The following is a 22,418-nucleotide window of genomic DNA, read 5'->3' as shown; positions in this document are numbered from 1 at the left end:
ATAGCCTGTTGACTGTCTAAAAGAAATTTTCGCAAAAGTGGGACAGTGGTAGAGTACGGTATATGCGTTTGCCTTGAAGGGAACTCGAATAGGCAAGCCAGGCTGACCGTGATGAAGATGTTCCATCAGCAGACTTCTCTCTGGTTAAATGCTTTCGAAACTTTACTTTCGCTCCCTGTGTGCAAAAACTGAAGCTGGACCATACCGACCGCTTGAAACATGCTTACAAACATATCCAGTACATCTTTGTCTTGCTGACTTGTCAGTGCCGCAAGACTGCACGCAACTTCCCAAAAAGAGTGTCAAATTCTTCGACAGCGCCGTCGTCCACCTCCCCGGGCTTTTTGTATCCACCGCTGCGCGAGCCTCGGCCCTCACAGAAGAGGCACTGCGAGATGAAGAAAAGGTTCTCGTCCTCCTTGATCGCTGTCTTTGTTTTCTGCGGGCAGGGACTCAGAAGGAACGCGCTAGCCGGCGGCGGTTGCGGAAGAGTCCGGCCACCAGGTGCGCCACCACGCCCGACTGAAAGAGACACCGGAGGGCTGCACACAGAAGCAAGACGCTTTTGGCCACAATAAAAAGACCCGCAGCACTCCAACTTCCACCGCCCTCTGTTCGTTCAGAGTAGCCGCCCTTACTTCTCAGGCTGTAGGTATAACCTACGCTCCTTTTTGTCTGAACATTTGTTTTTTGCCGGTTCCCGTCAGGAATAGCCGACGTAAGGAAGGCAGTGCAATGTCCGGATTGCCCGAGAGAACAGCAGGCCCCACTCGCAACGCTCTTTCTGCGCCAGTTGGGATCATGAGTAGCAGCCGACCGCGAATTGTAGTCACTATAACTGGTTACTGTTACTATAATAACAATACTAGTAGCTCATAGTAACCACTAGTAACTTCATAGTAACTATTATTGTCAAGGCTTCGACCCAAAACGAACTGATCTCACGTATGCAAGAACTTCGCTGCGTCCAGCCGGTCAGTTCTAAGTTGAGGGTACGCAGCGGCATGTAGCTGTTTAAAGAGGATGGTAAGTGCCATGGCGCCCGACGACTCCATAAGAACACACAAGACTTTTAGACGTTGACAGGAGAGACTTGGTAATTACAAAGCACCGAGGAAAATATCGTTCAAATTTGGCTGTCTTTCTGCCTTCTGAATAAACTAGGACCAGCTAGCGGCCTATTTATTTATTTATTTATTTATTGTACCCTCAGGGCCAAAGGCATTACAGAGGCGAGTGGGTTTAGGATAAACAACAATGAAATAGAATACAGTGAAAATACGTATTACAAATTAAAATTTCTCCACAAAAGTTGGGCAGTATTTTCCAGCTTGGTTGCTTTTTATGAAGATTGTAGGCTTCACAAGCGCTTGTCCCGTGACTCCATGGCGGATTAACAAAGCTTGATCAATGACTATGCAACTGCGCAAAATCATAGCTTAACGATGCAGGACCCCGACGGCCGCTGTTATCGCGCGTGTTTCGGTTGTACCTTCACGTGCCCTTAGATTTGTTCCTCTGAAGATCTACTTGCCTTCCTTTACGCGCTCTAAGCAAAACTCTATAATATAGAGGGAGAGAGAAAAACAAACAGCTAAAAGAAAAAGTCCCCTTATTTGAACTTCAGTTCCGGAACTCGGTCCGAAGAAGCGAAACACTCTTTAGGCACATGCACTAAGTGCCCCCCCCCCCCCCCCCCCCCCACTCTCTCGATCACAGGCCACAGGGCGGGTGAGTAATGGAGGGCGCGTTTTTCTCTCGACGACGCTAATCCGCGCAGTCAGTGGTGGCGCCTCTACAGTGCCACGCGACGCGCATAGGAACCTACGTACCCCACTCGGTGCCTTCTTGAAGCAAAAGGCCGTAAGCCATGGCTGAAGCAAAAGGCCATAAAAAACAAAAAGGAGATACAGCAAGGGTACCGGCGAAGTGCCTCAAAGCTTCTCTTTCGCAGATGCATATGTACCCCGCTTTCCCACTTCGGCGCTTAAGAGTTAAAACAGGAGAGGAAAGAAATTTCATGCAAAACAAGACTCGTCGTTGTAAGTCAGAAATAAGTCGAGGGACGCCCTTCACATCGACTAAGAAAAGCGGTTCGGCTAAAAGCCCTGCGAATTTTCGTAAAACAACAAAGATTTAAGCGAATACAAAGAATCGAGAGAGAATCAACCGCGTGTACAAGAGTGAAAAGGTGCAGAGGAGGAGGATAAGAGAGGGTATGGCGGCGCATAGCGCGCCCATGCAGGAATCGGTGCTTAATCGCCCGTCCCTCTATCGGCTTGAGTCGGGCCGCAATTTGTCCTCCTGACGAACGACCACGCCGTTCGGAAGACACGTGCGCCTATGGTGCGTGGAAGATGCCGGCGTTCCAGCGAGGCGCACGGCATGCCTCTTGCGTAGAGTAGTGTCACTGGCGTACACGCTCCCCCAACAGGCTATACGAGCTCGTGAGCGGGAGACATTCCCTCTGTGCAAGTATACCCAGCATAGGGGATTCGCCAGTAGAAAAGTGTATATCCGCTTGGTGGCACTGGCTCTGTGTGCTACATGGTGCGTCTGTGCGTTCTACGAGCCATCTGTTATGCCTGCTTGTCTCATTTTCCTGCCCTTGCAGAGACTGCAGTGTACGCCGGCGGTGCCTCAGGGAAGAAACGCACAGGCCAATGACGTCATTGTCATCGAAGTGCCTCCCCCCTCTTAATTTGCACGAGAGAGGAGGGCGAAAATTTTGTCTCCGTATTGTTCCCCGCTACCGTGAATAATTGTAGAGGCGCTACCATGAACGCCTTACCCCCTCCCCTTCTTACGCAGAGACCTGTACACGCCTATGGCCATCTTATGAAGTGCTCACCAGGGAATGCCGATTCCAGTGATATGTGTGCATTATGCACACTTCTTCAGCTTATGTGTTTCTTTTGCAAATAAACTTAGGTAATCACTCCGAATCAACGACTGGCAGTCAACAAACGCTTTTTTTGTGTTTGGGGGGAAAGGAAATGACACAGTATATGTACTACATATCAGCGGACACCTGAACCGCGCAGTAAGGAAAGGAGCAAAGGAGGGAGTGAAAGAAGAAAGGAAGAAAAAGGTGCCGTAGTGGAGGGCTCCGGAATAATTTCGACCACCTGGGGATCTTTAACGTGCGCTGACATCGCACAACAAACGCCTTAATGTATACAACTGTGAGGCCAGAATGAAGCCATCGTCTAGGGGTACAAAGCTTATGTTAAAAGTGTTCAGGTTGGTAGTTGTGGTCCCAGAAGACTACGTGATTTTCTGTCTAGAGATGAGCAAAATTAAGATCACGCCAAACCTGTTGATTCTGTTTTGCACGTTTCCATGATGTGAAAAGCGCTGTCGCTCTATATACATTCAGGCACATAGGCTCTAAACCCAGGAGACGGGCGTTTCCTTTCGTTTTTGGACTCTATTTCATCTGGACCACAAGTTGTTTGTGCGAGCCACTTTTAAATCATGTAGAGAGGACAACCAGAAAAAATAAACGTTTCTGGAGCATATAGTCGCCTGCAACCAGAAGAGCGTCCGGCCCAGACATGGTTATGACCACGTGTATAGGTCTTACTTCGGCATGACTTCAAATGGGGAGGAAGGGGATAAACAAAGAAATTGCGGCAATAATAAATCCGGTATTCTGAAACATTACACCGTGGGGTCTCGGCTAATTTAGGCCTCTTTTTCTGCCATGCGGCCGCTACAGACGGACATGAAACTAACATCGTACAGAGTTTATGGCCGGTATTATACGTATTTTCTGACAGCGCCGAAAATTCAGATACAAATAGTGTGTGTTGCAGAAGGAAAGAAACATGTTACATTTTGCATGCTTTTATAATATTCATGCGCCCAACAGACGACGCAGAGATGTAAAATCGTACCGACGTTTTACTGTTCGCTACCTCTACTATGCCTTTTAGAAAAAAGAAAACACTCGGAAAGGCGAAGGACGCAGAGAGAATAGCCACCACAAGCGCTGAATCGCAACTGGGCGTTTATTCACCTCAGGTCTTGTGGTTATTGTTCTTTGCGCGTCCGTCGGCTGCTTGCACTATTTTAATGCCGTAGTGTTTAGGATGTGTTCCTGCAAAAACCACCGAGTTTCCCCATAACAATATTCCCTGATTGGTCGAGAGGGTCAAGATGCCATCAGCACCACCAAAACCGGAAATCCAAAAACTTAAATGTTCGAGTACCTTCAATTGGAGTATCATATGGGATTATACAAACCCGACCCGCACTTCCACCTTAATTTACTCGCTAATCCATCTTAATCCACCCACTGATTCCCAAAAATCCACATTAAAGCGTTTTTGTAGGCTGGGCCTACTTTGAAGATGCTATCACATTTTCTTTAAGAACGTTAAAGAAGGCCCAAAGTTTTTTTGCTAAGAGGCCTGCACAAGCTAGCTCAAATCCGAAGCAGCACAGGTGTTCGGTCCAATATCGGAACTGGATTGTTTCATTCTGGTCCTTTGTAGGACAGGCATTTACCAATACATTTCTAATATTTGGCCCATTACCTGTGCTGCTTGGGATGTTCATGAACGGCTCATAAGTTTATTTGTCCAGGAACTGTTAAGGATCAATTATCGAAAATTACCAACACAAGTGCAATACGTCGCCTAACAGAACACGAGATGCTGTGAGAGACGTTTAGACCGAGGAATCTTTCATCCAACGTCAACGTCGGAATTATGAATCTAGGGTTACTCAGACGCGTTCCAGAAACTTTTCCTTGCATGACCGGCTCATTTGTGCTGGTGAACTGTTCGTAACATTCAAAATTACTCGTGGCGAACCTGCAGAAAAAGCCATACACAAAAACCGCACTCCCAGAAGCCAACCCAGTTGCTACGGAGCGAAAAACGCAGAATGGCATCCTGGTGCTCCCGTTGCGCGAAAGCCGAGAGCAGCCGCTTGCCTTCTTCCTACTTGAGGCGCGAGAAATATCTAGATGGACGAATTAACGAAACAAACAAACGAAGCGACGAAGCCGACGAGCGAGAAAGCGAGAAATCGTGCATGTGCTGTGGTCGTGGTGAACTAAATGAGGCTACCGCAACCGTACAACAGCCGCATAGCCGCCTGCAGTGGAGACAGGTTTTTTTTTGTGTATTTGTTGTGCTTTTTCCACCACCAACCTCAAGCGCGCACTCGCTCGCGGAAACGTTGAAAAGTAGAGCGAAAAAAATCGGCCGAGAATTGTAGGAACGCTCCCGCGAAAAGGCCGAGCAACAAACTGAAAAAAAAAAAAAATCTGTCCAGGTATACAGCGTTGATGCGCAGCTTTAGAAATTGCGAGAGAAAATGTAAAAGAAGATCTGAATGCAGAAAAAAAAAACGTAGATGCCCCACAAATAAGAAAAAACGAAAGAGAGATAAGACGGCGTGAAATAGGAGTTGGCGTACAACGCAGCTCCCAGGAGTACCTGGATTTGGAAGCAGCGAAATTGGAGCGTAAACACGTTGAGCACAAGCGCCTTCGAGAAGAAACAAACTTTGGAACCCAGCTGTCCGCGATTTGAAAGTTACTGAGATGGGAAGATATTTTGGAAGGCAGCGAAGACTCACAGGAAGGTGTTGTCTAAGCGGATAACTTTAGATGCAAGCACCTGCTGTGACCAAGTGTAGATATCGGCTGATGGAGCGATCCGCTGATACCGGGCTATATGTTGGGGGTTGGTCTTCGATGCTGCTCGTCTACGGTCAAGCTGAAGGTGTACGCGTAGAGGCTTAAACGAGGGCAATAAACAAAAATTATCGAACGGTAATGATAACAGCGCTATTAGATCTGGCTAGATTAGCTGCATATCTGGCACTCATCTTGCGTATATGACATCTATTCACCCCGATCAGGGCAGATGTGTCCATATCTGGCCTCCAACATCTGGCTCTCGTCTGTCCCTTGTCTATGCGTACCGGGTTGTACCTAACCATAAATTAACCGGGTCACTGCAGGTGCAGGTAATATATGACGTGCTTGAAATGTTCATAGTGCTTTATTCAATACCTTACTTTTAAAAGCAGCTTTTTTTTCAGTCCTCGCTCTGCTCACTTTGTGTACTGAAAAATTTTGCATCGCCGGTTTCCCTCACTCGCGCATTTCGAAAATAAATTAATGTATATCGAAAAGCGATTCCTTACTGGGTGCACTTTAGGCGACGCATTCCGACGCATATTAAAGATTGCACATCATTCGTATCAACGATGATGAAAATATGTTCCTCTCTCTGGAGATAGTGAACATACGCCCATTCATGATATGCTCTCGACACCGCTTTGAAATTTTAGAGATAAACTGAGACTCTCAATTAGAGGCCCTTTTCCGAAAATTGTTCCAAAGCAGTAGCAACAAAACAAATAAAACATTACCTGAGAACTTGGCCAGGCAAGGTGAAGGAAATGAACTTCTCACACAGACTTGCAAAAATTTCTGGCTCATCCCTTTCACTGAATAGAAAATGATTTCTTTGCCGTTGTTTTCATTTTTATGTCTATGTTTTAGTAAAACATCTTAGTTGAGTTCCCTAACACCAGTCACCCCCCCCCCCCCCCCCCCCCCCAAGTCAAGCGCGATGTATTACGCCTCTGTAACTTCAGTCCCAAGCGGTAATGCTCCAAGTCAAATACGCGTCTTGTCTCCAACTTTGAACCCACATTTCATAACTTCGGCGCCACGCAGCCTGCCTAAGGTCGGGCGTCACATTGGCAGGCGTTTCACGTTCGCGCGATGTGCGAAACGGACATTGCAGTGTGATGCTGCGGGGGAATCTGGGCCGTCGACGCTTTTTCCCAAGAATGCCGCGTTGCAGGGAGAGCTCACCGCCAGAGCATTATGAAACCGCGACTCGAGTTGTGTATTTCGCCCTAGGCTGCTCATTTTTGCGCAGCGACTCCATATATGCGGCAACGCCATTTCACTGCAGCTGCAACAACGACCACCAACCACAACCACCGCAGCACCGGCGGCGGGCGTACGCTTATTGCGAAGTCCTGCAAACTCATGGAGGACGACGCTTGCCTTGCGGAGGACCGGTGCCGCATGGGATAAGGTCCGGCACCCAACTGACCGGCCCTGCCGACGGCGTCTCCCCTTGATGTTGCAGTCGACGACACGCGGGAGAAGACCATTAGCAAGAAAGAAGAAGGCGCGAGGTGTGCTTCGCACCCTCCTTAGGCCTAACGACTGTCCGTCCGACGCTGGCCATCGCCTGCTCTTCTCTCTCTTGCCGCAGGTGCCGCTTCGCTCCGCCGGTGTCGTCGTCTGGAATCCAACGCCTCCGGCGCCATTGTTGTCCGGCCGCTGCTGTTCTCGAGGTGTGAGAAGGCGACGCGTATATTAACGCCTCCTCCCGAGATGTGGACCTCCCGCGGAATGCGAACCATTCTTCGCCAAATCCAGCGCCTGCTCTTTTTCTTTCGGCCTTCTTCACCTTTCACTCTTTGTTGTTTTTTCCCTGTTTTCTGAGAAGTTTCTGTTCCTTACCCCCACTTGGCATCCTACCTCGCGTCTTCGTTGCCCGTGTATTTTTGTATTTTCGCACGGCTATTCTCTACCCGACTCTTTCCCGCCATCTCTCCCACATTTTTTTTTCTGCCTTGAAAGGTGCGGACAGTACGTCATTCAAACCTTGCAATGACCCTCTCTGGGTTTGTCTTGAACTGGATGCTCCCTGTTTCTTTCTTTTTTTTACCTGCTAGCCTTAAGGTGGCTGCACCTTTATGCTACGCCATCTTTCCCCTGGGATTTGGCTTTATCGTCGAGCTGGTACCTACCATTTCTTCCTTTCATTTGAACTTGTGCGCTACCTTCTTTCGCGTTCTTTCTATGCAACGAAGAACCCAGCACCGACTTGTTTTCTTGCTCTTTTACGGCAAGCTCTTCCCAAGGCGTCGAAGGATGCGAAGCGCGGTTTTACGAGCCGAGATCAAACGAGACTAGGAAGAAATCAAAAGCGGCCGGCCGCTGGGACATGGGCGCAGGAACGGCGCCATTGTTTCTTCAGGGTTAACGATCGTCGGGCTCTTCATTGCCAGTTTCGAAAGGGCCCACGCCTGCTTTATTGCTTTCCCAGACGCTCCGGTATACCCGAAGAACCGCCGCGTCTCTATGGGAAGCGGAATAAACTTCAGACGAATGCGCGGGCTCTGTTCTGTGAGCTGGAGCGTACGGAAAGCGCCTGAACAGGAGTTTGTTCCGTTGTCATACACCGTACACGCTGGGCTTCCACGATTTTGCAAGCGACAAGGCGCCTTAGATGTCTACAAGACGAAGTCCTACTGTGCTTGTGAGCGAATCAAATTTTCGAACTAGTAGTAAGCAGTCGTGCACACAGTTCACTCATCAGACATTTTCGTAGGTCAGTGAGAGAAAAGCAACCGCAATGTATCAGTGCCTTCGGCGTTGGGTAGCTGATTCGAAGAATATGGTAGTGCATCTGTGTGTGGAAGCCGGATTTTAATGGAGGTGAAACCCCAGAACTCCAGTTTTGTGTACAGTTTCACCCCACGTGAAAAATTAGCCCAGATAGAGGTACCCCAGAAGATATTGGTCGTCTTCTGGACACTTCGGCACAGGAGCATCACTACAAGTACTGATAGCAGAGAAAAGCAAGACTGCTCTAATGCACAGTTGGGTCCTATTTCCAGAGTATAAAATAGATTGCAAATTGAGACCCAGGTTTCGGACACACCAAATACGGTAGAATGTACTTCAGCTACACTTGCCGCCATATCTTGCTCCTGATCTTGTTCTGCAGAACACGGGAATGCAGAATGAGCCCGAACAAGTGAGTCACAACTCATCGTGCAAGGTATACGGTGTGTTCAACTACATCCGCTTGTTATAGCCGTACCTGGTATGTTCATTATCCACCGCGTGTAATGACAAAGAAAACAGCTCAATGTAATAAGGAAAGTGCAAGAAACCACAGCTGCAAGGCGGACGCTAAGCCTCGCGTCCGTCCATCCTGAGTGCAGTCACGCCTGATTACTCCGATCTTTCCCAAGCACCTGGTGCGGATAAGCCGTTACTTTCCGACAGGGTGCCGCTTGCTCGCGATCTTGTAGAACTGACATCATCCATCCACAAGCGAAGCAGTCCGGACAGGCAGCGCTAATGAACGTCAGATGTTTACATAACGCAACTCGCCGCATTACCAACAGCCCGTTCCGGACAAAACCTTACATAAACGTCAGCGCGAGTAGAACACGTACTCCAGCCGGAGCAAATCATTAGATGCGTGTCCCGATATCCTGACAACAGGCGCGCATGCTTCATTATGTGGGCCGCTGCTCGCTTCTTATGAATATCTCTCTCTGTCTCAGCCCGCGGGAAAAAAATCTCAATCGTTCGCTCGTATAGCAGACGTTAGGTATCCGCGCTCGAAGCAGTCGATTTTCTTAGTACGCCCAGGCGGAGAAGAGATAAAAAGCAGGCGGCACGACTCGGCCCACGCTAATGAAACCGCGCCTGCCTCTACTCGATAACTGCTGGACCAATGGCCGTGCGATGTACAACGATGTGTGCGCGATGTCGAGTGAGAGAGAAAGTGGGCAGAGCGAGAACAGCGGAGTTATCAACGCCGATTATGCAACCAATCGCCGTGGTAGACGGCATCTTGAGACAGATAAAAACGCTACCTCCTCCCTCCGGTTCACACGGTACAGAGCGCATGCGCAGTAGTGCTCCATTTTTTGTTTCTTTCTTTTCATCCCGGCCTTATATTCGTTCGTTCATCTTAGGTGTTGCCGTACAGCAACGAAGGCAAACTTCGTCATCAATCATACGTGGCCAACGAGAACGAGGCACGCACGGGTCTCAAAGCAAGCGCCGTAATGCGCAGCACCGCTCGCACTTTTATTTTTATTTTTTTCATCCACCGGCCCCTCGCATTGTTCTGCATCCCGGGAAGTAGGTTGATTATGAAGTACGCGCAGACGTTATGGCCTTCCGTCGCTTGTCCATATACTCGCTCGTGGCGGACAGGTGTTCTGCGGCAAAATGCTCTTGCTTCTTAGAATGTGCGGGCGCGCAGTGTTTGCATACGCGCACAGGTCTCGGCTTCCTGCAGAAGGACGCTGTAGTTGTCGATCGTCTGCTACGCAGCAGACGACAATGAGCAGACAATGAACGTTGTCCTCGAGAGAGAGACGGTAGGTATGTATAAGCGTTCTGATGAACGCAGGTTATGAGGAGGAGCATGATGCAACAAACTCTTTCAATGTGTACCACTATCGCAGCAGGAAATGAAGGGGGTACAGAGGTAAAGAAAAGATGTATGGAAAAAACGGTCAGCTGACAGCGCACAGTGCGGAGACAAAAAACGAGAAATCAGATAGTAAAAATGAATAAAAAGAACTGGAAGAAAATAGTAAGGATGGAAATAGGACGTTAAGAACAGGCAGAAAGAAAATTGTAAAAAAAAGGAATTGGCAGAAAGAACACGGGAAAAAAAAAAGAATGCAAGAAGGTTGAACAGAACGAAAAAGGCATGAGGGAGATGAAGAAAGAACGAAGGAAAGAAAATAAGAAAGCAGAGAAAAAAAACGAATGAACGGAGAAAGAACGAACAAGACCTTGTCCGCGTCGAGAGCGATGCGTCAAAGTCAACCTTGGCGCAAACTGTTAGCGGGACAGATATGCGCCACGTTTAGAGGCGAGAGTCATCGCTCATTCGGAACCAAATCAGGGAGGCGGTGTAGAGCAGTAACATAGCCGCTGATTTATAGCCGACCCTATAAAGGCTTGCTGAAATTGAATTCAGCTGACCAGTGTAGAGAGAATACGCAGTGCTCGAGGTCCTTTGCTTGTTTCTTAAGGAGCCGAGCCATCCGCGAGATTAATGCCAACATGTACGACAGTCTTCAAGCTATACCTTATGCAGGAAGCTAAACCTGTGAGCCATTGCCATTTTCAGAAAACATGCGCCACTGTTAAGACATTTATACTTCTTTTTGGTCGATTTGATGCATAATGATTTTAAAAAAGTTACAGCGCCAACACAGACAACCACAGGGTGTATCTGTGCTGTCTCACTGTGGTTGTCTGTATTTGCGCTATAACTTTTTGCTAAAACTGCTTGGCACTCGGCTGCTGACCCGAAAGACGCGGGTTCGATGCCGGCCTCGGTGGTCGAATTTCGATGGAGGCGAAATTCTAGAGGCCCGTGTGCTGTGCGAGAACCCCAGGTGGGTTATGGCTTTCCCCATAGCCGGAGTCGCTTTTAGACGTTAAACCCCCTTAAATCCAAACTAAAACTGTTAAGACACTAGCATGCATATACGTATATAGCACACAACGTATATGCAACCTTAATATTCGTGCAAGAAGCAAGTGCTTGAAACATAGTGGATGTCGAAGTGTGAGGAATGTAGAGAACACTCTACGCAGAGCACCGTGCGGGACATGTTAGGATAAAATGCGACGCAGTGCAGAAAAGCCATTGGACTGGCTATGCGAGGTGTGTGTTGTGAATGTTTGCATTTCGTCCAAATTTCACTGATATACCGCATTCAGTATGCGGTTGCGAGCTCCTTTCCTGGCTCCAAAATATGAGGACCATGCAACCATTTCTGCTTCCGCTGATTTTGATAGGCTTAAAAATGGCGATTATAGCCACTCAGCGTACGTTTCCAGGCACAGATTTTTAAGCCGCTAACGAGAACGCTGCAAAAGTTCTAGCAACAAGACTTTCAAACGCAATTACTGTATAATACACCCCTCCAAGAGAAATCGATATCGAGCGATATAACATTTAGATATTATCAGTATATTGAAGCCCGCCAACACAATTCTGTAGCGAGCACTCCTGTGCAGGTTTTCAAACCAGAGATTTCAATGACGCAACAGCAGATAACGCATTCTAACTGTACAACAGCTTTTTAAGAAAACCTTCTTTTTCATTCAAGTTCGTGCTCGCGGCCGGCATATTGCTGCACAAGTAAATCAGCCGCAATTTCGGCAATCGTTGCGGCAGTCCTTTCAGTAGTACGTGCACAGGAGTCGAGTTTAGTGATCGATACACCATTCCTGCACTTCCACGGTGCCGAAGAACCCGGAAAAATTCTCTGGTACACTCCTGCCGTAGCAGTATTGATGTATAAAAACTCAATCAGCCGCTCAGCTTCAATCTCTCTCATTTCTGCAATGTGTGAGAAGTTTCGCAAAGTTCAAGATGATCCTACACGTTGTCATCTTCAAGAGCAAAACCTTCGTCCGCTAAACCAAAACCAGCACGTAAACCGGGAGCTTTGCAGAGTTTTTTGGGGGCCACTCGCGGCGTGAGCTGCTGTTCGACAGAACGGCAGTGAATGCAAGCGTACAGCACACTTCCGTTATGGCGAACTTGCGGAAGCTTCATTCACTCCAAAAGCTGCCGCCATTCACGCCAGGAGTCGTAAAAACGCTTCGAGCGCCGCCCTCAGCGGCACGCGCTCCTTACGCGGAAAGGATGCACGTCCGAAACTTACGAGGCTGCAGCGTCTCAGGTAGCGCCCTCTTTCGAAAGCAGTTTCAGAACTCCGAAAAGGAGGAAACGCGCAGAGTCGTAAAAAAAAAATCAGGAAAAAAATGTTCTTTCGCCCACCCAGCAGTTCGCTGCCACTTAGTCTTAACTAAAGTAAGGTTAGATAGACTCAGTTTCCTCGCCACCTCTACAACGTACGCTCCGCATACTCTCAGTAGTTAAGCGTACCTTGCTGCGGCACCAAAGGCTAAACGTTCAGCAAGCACCAGAATGTGTTCTCTCTCACTTCTTGCGTAGGTAGCCAACTCAGTACGCCCTTCTCACCCTATTTTATGCAACCCCGGCAGCTATTTTGCGTAGGTTTCCGTACACGTGTTTCCGGGAACGGTGACTTTAAGTCCTGCGACTCTACATATCCCAGATGCAGCCTAAGAATACAAACCTTTATGCATGATAAAAACTACGCTTCGAAAAGTGAAAGCATTTGATTCGAAACTAGTTTCCGAGAATAACTGTACAACTCTCCCCGGAGAACACCCAGGAATTCTGGACAAAAGCGTTTATCAACGGCAAAGTAGGTTATGAATGCAATTTTGTGATGTATTATAAGTCTTCATTATAACAATGAATATATCCGCAGGTCTCCCATCTACAGGCTTGCATTTTATTGCTGTCAACGTATTTGCTATCGTCAAAAACGTTCCCCGCTGGTTTTCTAGGACAGTCTTAACTATACCCGATGCCAGCGGTGGACAAAACTATAAAAGAAAGCTCTTACTAGGCGTCGCAAGAATGGACCATTACCTTCAATATTTCCAAAATAGTACATTGCAATACTCCAATATTAATTTTTTCTTTCCGAGGAAGCAGGAATTTCACTGAACGTGGCGTAAGGGAAGTAATAAAGAGACAGAAAACCGGGGGGGGGGGGGGGGGGGGCAGATTAGCAGAGATATTTACAGATATGTACAGCCATCCATATCTGTACAGGCGGACCCATGGCAGCAGTCGGTGGGCTCAACACACCGGTCGGTGCCTGAGACCCCGGTTTCGAGACCTCAGCACGCTTTTGTTCACTCTTGGCGCCCCTGGTATAGCCTCCACACATATGCTAAGCAACCGAAAATACTGGGCGGAATGCCCATCTTATAATAACGGCTCTGAGCAATTTTGCGCTTCTAGCAAGAAGCTTTGTTGCTTTCCTTGTTTTTCCCACTCGCTTCTGCGCCGGCGAAAAACGCCATTGCGATAGCGGCGACGTCTAAACGCAGCTGCGGCGAGCCGGCGCAAAAACGGTCGACAGCGCAGCAGGTGTTTCTTGCGCGCAAAAGTTTCGCCAACGGCTCCGCGTCGCCAATCGCGCACCGTCTTCTAACACGCGCGGTACCTGTTCTCTCACACGTAGTTTCGTGCAGTGCTGAGAAGGGTGCGGGAGGCTGCGTTTTGGCTTTGAGCGCGAAAAAGTAGTTCTTGGAGCCGAGCCCGCTGGAGTGCAGTGCTTCGGGGTGCACGTTGATAACAATGGTGTCTAAGAAGTGCGGTGAAGAGATAAACTGAGCTTATCAACTGAAACAAACGCTGTGCCGAGATTCAAATACTCTCAGTAAGGACCGTAAGTAAACAGCAAAGAACGCTTGTCTTTGAGTGGCGCGCAGAGAAAGCAAAGATAAGAAAAATTTATCCAAAAGTGGACAGGTTCAAACCAACGCGCCGCTATATACTTCTTCCATTTCGCATGTATCGACATTATACGATAAGCACAGAGACGAGATTGGCTGAAATGATGACATTAGCGACGAAAGCTTTCCAGAGTAAACGTGGTTTGAATGAACCCGTTGTCTGCCAGTACCATAACTATATCTGAGAGTAGGCATCCTGGTGCTTTAGGGTTTTTTACCGGTACCACCTTGAATTTTCGCGTGCGGTGACTGTTGAGCACAATGTAGCAGTGTATTCGCCGCTGAAGACATCAACGCAGGTATTCTGTGGAGGCCCATTTCACCTGCCCTCATCCCTGAGGCCATACTTCTATATAGGGTTCTTATCAACAAGGAACAGTGTTGCGGATGTCATATAATAACCCCAACCCAACCACCCCAAGAAATTTCGGCAATCTCGTCGCCGAGAATAAGCGTTTGCATGTGATGCTTTCCAGGACCATAGCAACACACATTCCAGGACTGGAGCAGCCCATATGGTGGAAGGGCCAGAAATTTTGGTAACTGTATTCATGGGATTGGTGCCGACGCGCCAAGTCACGTGTACGGTACGTAACAAGGGCGTTGTCGTCCGCTCTTTCTCTTGGGCCCCGTATACACATTTGGACTGTGTCCTGCACCTGTGAACCTGTGAAAGTGTTAGCTACGTTTCACACCTAAATTAGGACAACATATGTGTAATGTGCCTTCAGTGCACTGCATAAAATGTTTGAGTCCCTTCAAACCCGGTAACTACCGGCCTACATGTAAATGTGCAGTTAAATTCGTATCTTAAGCCTGAAAGGACGAGAGTGACTGAGGGCCACCATGTTCACCGTCTCTCTGTAGTCCTCCTCCTTTAGCTCTATGATGAGAATAAAAATTTGAATGCATTTTATATGCTGCAAAAATGAAGATGTGGACCACCGCCCACGCACAAAAAGACTTGAATCGCTGAATGAATTGAGTCGAAGAGAATCTTCTGTGGTTTACAGCAGATCGGGCTATGATAGGATGTGCGCCGTTGCCACTAAATGGCACCCGACGGCAGTAGGAGACAGCTGTCTTCAAGATGGCTTGAACCTTGATGCCCACCACGGTGGCTTTGCTTGTAAGTACGGACGTCTACACCAGTTTTCTGCACAAACGTAGCTATGCGGCCCCTGCGATATTATTGCAGAACACAGCATTTTTTTGCCCACTGGCTCAAGAAGCCATGCGATACGCCTTTCCTCTGCTGTCCTGGTCTTCTTTCGAATAGAACTCGAGAAATAGCGGGTCCATGCAATACTTCTGGACAGCCTGTGTGCCTAAAAATGACTGCACCCTAACCAAAGGTGCTCACATCGAGGCACTGTATTCCTATCCCTTATAAAAGTGGTCTATAAACAGTTTATAGACGTCTTATAGACTATTGCCGTCGTATATATGTTCCATTTGGTTTATTCGCTGTCTATAGACAAAACTCTACTAAAAGTGTACGGCCATAAATCTATAGATTATGTATAGACTGTCCATAGCACTGGTTTTGCTTAAAGACTCTTCTATAGGATATGTCTGAGACAGTCTAAAGGCTTTAAGGCAAAAGTGTACGGACGGTCTGAAGAAATTTTTATGAGATTTCGAGGTTTATCTTATCTATTCTTGGTGCAGGCAGATTAGGCTGAAGCTCCAACGTTACCAGTGGCACATTTCGCAGTGGCTGCCCATTGCACATGCGCGGCACAGTCCGGAATCCACGTTTTGTCAATCAAGTTGTATGCAGTGCGAAGGTCCATAAGATACCCCGCATGCTCTTGTCGCGTAATTGGTGGAGTAAGAGGAGCAACCCTCGCGTGTACTCCCACTGCACAAAACTGCGCAGGTGCCGAGCGCAGGCACCTACGCAGGCGCCTTTTCACCCCGTCTCCGGGGACGTTCTACGTGCGTCGTTCGTAGCCTGTCTGGCTGGTTGCTGCGCTGTCCCCCGTTATTTTTCTGCTTCTCCATCGGCGCATAACTCAAATGCAGTTTGCGGGCCGGCCGCAGCTGTGAGGACCCTTGGTTCGCGGAACTCGTCGCGCGGCCTATGCAGACGCCCTCACACAGCGCTCGTCCAGACGGGCCCGGGGCGCGTGCGACGACAAAATAGAGCCCCAGTTCGGGCACCGATTTCTGCTTGTACTGCAAGGTCTTTCTGGAGCGACAGCTGCGTCAAAAAAGTTCTGCGGGCTTCGTGGTTCTTCTGGCGTGCACCAACCTATAACGCCCCCTGGTGTCATAGCAACAGCACCATGTGGTCAAAGATGCGTTCCTCTAGGGGACATAAGAGTTTGGTTTGTGATGCACTGCAATACCACTTGGCGAGTTTTATAGCGATGACAAAGGGGTTCTTTGCAGCCAATAAATATTTGGTGCCTGACGCGAGAACAAATTTTGACTAACGAGACGAAAACGCCCACAACAGATCCTGCAGCATTTACTCTGCGTCATCGCAGCACTTCGGTCAAGCAGAGACTGCCATACCGGAGAGCATGTAATCTACCTCTGTTAATGAGCTGCAGGTAGTGTGTTTGCATCTGTTAATTGCTTCTAACGGCTGTGATACGAAAAAAAGACTTGGCTAGAGTCTCGAATCAGTGGTTCATTCGTAGTTCTTGTCGGTACAGGGATGTCGCTTTTTAGTGCGCGCAGCCGTCGCTTGTATGGAAACTTTGTAATAAATATATTTACAGAGCATTCTATTCCTGAAGACTACAACTTTCCCGCTTCCAGCCCAGAAGCGATGCTTTTTACATCACATTGTCATTCTTATTAGATACTAATAAAAGCTTTTCACAGCCGCTGTGGTCTAGAGAATCCAACTAATACCTGTGCAGCCTTTATTGGCATACCGACGCTAAGGCGCTTCGCGCACAAGGCGAACACCACACATCGGAACACTAGAGCAGGTGTTTCTGAAGCTCTTCCGCCAGGCTGTGGCCTCATGGCACAGCGGGTGCACACTAAAAGCGTCTGGACCCTGCCACACTCTGCAGTCAAGCTGTCTTTGTAAGGTTCCTGTAGCTAGTGCGCCGTGGGCCGCAAAGTCATGCGCTGCACTATTCTCTGCACGTGTGCTCCATCATATGGACTGCCTTCACAATGCTGGAGGAAACTTTTCCATAGTGCTAACGGTGGATTTGGGCAGCGGAGGTATACCTGGTCCACCGTAGCTGCAAGAGAAAACTAACGCGAAAGCAACAAGGGCATGCCCAAGATTTTCCCCAACCACCAATGGGAAGCAGCGCAATGCACTCACTGTGCTGGAAGTAGTTGGCCTTTCGCACGTACACGCAGACCAGCGCCATGAGCTGGAGCTGGGAGAGCCGCTGCCGCGTCGAAGACGGCAGCGGCAGCAGGTCCCGCAGGTTGGAGATCTCCGCGTTGATGAGGTCGCGGCGAAGCTTGGACGCCCCCTTCGTGGACTTGTTCGCCTCGAAGCTGCTGCAGGCAGGGAGACAAAGGGGAGGCTCAGTTCATCGGGCCCTGAATGAAGACATTGCTGGAGTAATACCGCGATAAGGGCTAGTTCAGCATGCAGTAATCAAGTGTACGGCACGAGAAGGACACAAGAAGCATAGACGCGACACGGATCATCCACTATAAAAATTTTTACACCCCTAAAAGTGCAACGGTCTCGTCCCAGGGCTGCCACCATTTCAGGGTGTTCACCTGCACCTTAAGGGTGTTAGTGAACAACCTTATGATGTCGGCGTGGTCATGAAACCCCAAGTGTGTTCTTAAGTGTGTTCATGGACAGTAGAAGGTTGTTTGTAAACACCGTAAGGTTTTTTTATGAACACCCTAAAAGGTGTAATGCGAAGGCAAGACAACCGCTGGTGCTTAAAGGTAACGGACTGGATTCCAAGGGAAGGCAAGCGTAGCAGGGGGCGGCAGAAGGTAAGGTGGGCGGATGAGATTAAGAAGTTTGCGGGGATACGGTGGCCGCAACTGGCAGAGGACAGCTGACTATGCCCACTGCCTTTGCCCTGCAGTGGGCGTAGTCAGGCTGATAATGATCATGATCAAAAAACATTCCGGGATACCTTTTTCACACCTTTCGAGGTGTAAAAAGTTTTACACTGGTATAAATGCTTCTTTGAGTATTCGGTATCCTTGCACTTCTGACGCCGTACTCTTTTAACTTTGAGCTTTCATATCACACTTTGAGGGAGGCTGCGTAAACCACCGAAGAATACAGACGCAAGAAAACAGCTAATCAGCGTCTATATATACAGGCTTTTTAGGACGGCCGTAAGTGATACAGGGGTTAAATGGAAATCAATGCCAAAAGCTTCTTGGCCTGCAGTGGGTGTGAATGGAATGATGATGGTGGTAAATCTGGGGTGACCTTGATAATGCAGCGAGGTCCAGGCACTCACGACATGCGTTTCTGCGGGTCGGTCGGTGCCCGCGCCACCAAGGACTCTTTTCCTTAAGAACCTGGACCGCAGCACCGTTTTAATTCCGCCCAACGCTATGGCTGCTTCCGTGGCCAATTCGTGCAATCATTTTTCTTAACGAATACTTGTAACTGTTAGCCAACGAAAAAAATATTTATCAGCGTGTCTGCAGTGGCGCATATAGTTGCCTGCATCGTGCAACCCTGCGCGAATAACTCTGCTTCCGACGCGGTCATGACACGTTTTGTGAGTTGTTGTCTGTGTGGGAAAAGCAAGCAAGAACCAGATTAAATTATATCAGAAATAGTTTGCACTGTGACTGCAAACTCGCATAGTTGATTGAAATGCCTGTTTTAAACAGGCATGCAGTCAGAGGCAGTGCGTATGTAAAGTACGATGTACAGCTCCGGGCAAACGTAAGATGAGCATGCATTAGTAATAGCTTGTGATTCAAATTTCTTACTACAGACCATTTTGTCTGATGGAGGTGGATACTAGTGGGCCTTCACTAGGACAAAAAATGTTCCGCTAATATTGATAGAGAGGGCCTGATTACAGTTAGAACGGAATGCCATGCTCCGTTAACTTATGTCCGCATCTCTAACTAAATTAAGTTCTGCAGCTTGCCAATGTAAGTAATCTTGATCTGAGGCCTAAGAAAAAGACAGTCAACTGTATAGTAAAAGCCGAAGAGCGCGAGTATAATCGTAGTAGAGCATTATATTCAATACGCCAAATAAAAAAGTGTCAAGGGTCAAGGGCGGGTTTGAATTTTACCCTTCACCAGTTAGGCGCAATTATCGATCCCGGAAAAACAGTGCAATGCCATAAATTTGCCCATAGAGCAGCCGTCGATGTGCCGTTGACGATTACAACCCGAAACAGAGGTGAATTTCCCTATACACCAGCGTCCCCTAGAGAGCGCTTGCACTGACCATTAAAGAAAATAGTTTACAAAAGCAGCCCACATCCGGATGTATAACCGCAAAAGTTATGCTCCATTAGCGTTTTGGAAGTTTTCTCTTGCGCACTCCTTCGCACTTTACGTCATCTAATAGCATCCGAGGCGAACTTGAAACTTGGAAGCGGAACTCAAGCGCATCGCGTGGGACACGTCTGCACCCTGCAGTGTATATGCCCACCGAGAGGACGTATACGTCTTGAGAGAAATGGTCATCTCTGAAGAAAAAAAGGCACGCTACAAAATGGTCGCGCTTCCGTTCGCATGCTCACGCCTTTCGTTTCTCCATTTTTCCTTCTATCTTTCTTTCTTTCTTTCTTCTGCTGTCCGGGAAAACCGTTTTGTACAATAGCTTTTCCCTTCTTTTCCTCTCTCCACTTCTCTACGTATAGAGATGAATTCGAAGATTCAGAGCCGCTTCTTCGCGCTTAGTCGCAGGGGGGGCAGGCTCAAAGCGACGACGAAGTGGCGACGTAACGCCTCGCACGTGACCAGCGTAATGCCCGTACTGCACGACCGGCCGTTATCACTTGGTCGTGAACAGCAGCGGCCACACCACCACCACCAACAACAGCAGCAGCAACAACCACACTCACTCACACACAACCTGCTAAGCGCGCCCGAGAGAGGGCGCTATGTACAGACACGTTGGTAGCAAAAGCACAAATAGCCGTGGCAGCGCGGGAGCGGAACAGCGTTTATACAAAGCGAGGCCTATCTCGCGCAGACGACACGGAGGGCGCGAGCAGACGACCGCCGAGGCGCGCTGCCGTCGTTTTGTTCTGAAGTTTTCGCGCCTCGGCTTGCCGCTGAATGTCTTCTGCTACACATTTTCTTCTCTCTTTTAGCTTATTTTGTTGCGATTCTTCTATTTTTTTTTCTCGCCGTCTGGAGTTGCTTATCCTACACCGCGGCACGCTTCTGCGGTTCTGAAGACCGATTCCATCATCCGGATCACGAAAACGCGTGAGCGCGCCCTCTCCTTTTATTTCGCTTCGTTCGTTTTTAGCTTCTTTCGCCATTCTTTCTCCCCTTCGTTCGCGCACGACGACGCGATAAGCGTTTCGGAAATCAAAAGAAGGTACAACGGCCGTACGCATGCACTCCCGGCCGGAGTCGCCTTTACATGGCATACGAGTGAAGAGCACCGGCCGGATCATGCTGCCACGCATCTTGTCGGTATTGTTTTATTTTTTGTTTCTTGCTTTCAGTTTGTCTCGGTACAAAACGTACGCGCGTGTCTTCCTGGCTGAGCGTAGTAGTCATGGCTGATGGACCGCGCCAAGAGTTGCCGGACGGAATTGAGGTGTGATGGTGATGCTCGCATTGTGGAGGGAGAAAAAAAAAACACCGCACAACGACAAGAAACAGCGTATAGTATAGACGCCATGTTTCGCGACCGCCGACCAAAAAAAGTGCGAAGGCAAGGCTGCGAGAACGTCAATGGTCGGAGAATTCACGAAGGTTACGGTCAGCGGATTCCGATATGGAGGAGCGGCAGGCCATAGTTTCTTTCATGGAAGCGTGCGCTCTGCGAGTCGTCTGCATGCTCTGTACACGCAGGTCCTGCTTCGGCTGCGATCAATGAAGCGGAAATGGGCTAGATCGTCGGAATGGAACAATAAAGTCTGGCCTTTTTCACTCCCATAGAACCGTACGGGTGGTGTCAATGGCTAAAATTCTGGACTTCGAACATCACGGCATTTTCGCGCTTTTCCACTGTTCTGTTCTGTGTCCTTTAACCTTTTTTGTTGTTTCCTGCTGTTCAGCTTTTTCGCTAGCGCCGTCTGCACGACGTAGAGTACATTTCTGCAAGCGCGCTAAGCGCGTGCCGTCGTCTGCCTCGCTTCATACATCGTCTGCTACGCGGGAGCCGGCTGCGAACAGGATGCGACGGCGTTGCGATCAGCTGTACCGTGCGCTTATGGCTTAAAAGCCGGCCTCAAAGTAAACAGATAGAGTAAAACTTTAATGCACGAAGGGAAAAAGAAGTCGACGAGCCCGTGTCGGCATGTTCTCAAAGAAAAGAGACGGCGGCGTCTGCGCTTCGCTCGGACGCAAGGTTACGGTCATTTTGCTGAATGGACGCCGCAGGTTGCCCTCCGACATCCCGTCCTCCCGATAGGGGGCGCTGCCGGGAGGGTGGTCGCGGAATGTCCGACAGTATTGCGCGCCCTCTGCTTTGCTTATCTGCGGCTGGGATCTGCTCGGTGGCGGGGATCATTACTCGTTGCTTCTTCTGCTGACCGCTTTTTCAGGTTTTCTTTACTGCCGACCGCTTTGAGACAAACCGAAGGAGAAGCAGGAGGCTGGTTGTTGGCGGCGGACATTTGCTTCAGTTCCGGAATACGGCTTGAATGGAAGCTCCATTAGGCCCTCCAGAATACGAGCGCTCAGATGTTTGGTCCTTTGGCTAGCTCGTTCTGTTTTCTTGACCGGAATTTTTGGCCAAACTTATGAACGAGCGGCGACTTGCTTTATGATGTTACACATCGCGATTAAAGCTGAGCCTAACACTACGCCATGGTGAGCATATAACAGGCTGTGACGACCAGTGAACCTAACACAGGATAGATTCTGCAGTGTCTTCATTATCAAATTCGTTTAGTCGGTTTGTGACTCTACAGCTCAATTTCTACGAAAAAATTATTACCCGGTTTTTTTTTTTTCCTTCGCGTTTGATTATTAGTCGCATTTCTGTCATGTTTCTTTAAGCAGCACTTGCTTTCAAAAATTCTCTTACAAAACTCTCGGAAAGAACTTTACGCGATAATAATCCGAGACTTTTTCTTTTATTTCTGAAAGCGACAGTTTTAATGTACAGTGGTACTTGTTCTCATGAAGTAAA

At 48.5% G+C, this 22,418-nt stretch overlaps 1 protein-coding gene across 1 annotated transcript in view; it reads right to left on the bottom strand.

The window, feature by feature from the left end:
* The window catches only part of LOC144132809 (uncharacterized), a 164,809-nt gene that overhangs the window by 103,961 nt on the left and 38,430 nt on the right, over positions 1–22,418 (bottom strand). Inside the window, exon 2 of the mRNA XM_077665472.1 lies at positions 17,466–17,650. Coding sequence (XP_077521598.1) covers positions 17,466–17,650 — 185 coding nt within the window. The remainder of the gene's footprint in view (positions 1–17,465; positions 17,651–22,418) is intronic.

Source organism: Amblyomma americanum, chromosome 5 (genome assembly GCF_052857255.1).
Source record: "Amblyomma americanum isolate KBUSLIRL-KWMA chromosome 5, ASM5285725v1, whole genome shotgun sequence".
In the NCBI taxonomy this organism is placed as follows: Eukaryota; Metazoa; Arthropoda; class Arachnida; order Ixodida; family Ixodidae; genus Amblyomma; species Amblyomma americanum.
This window is presented reverse-complemented; position numbering and strand designations above follow the sequence as displayed.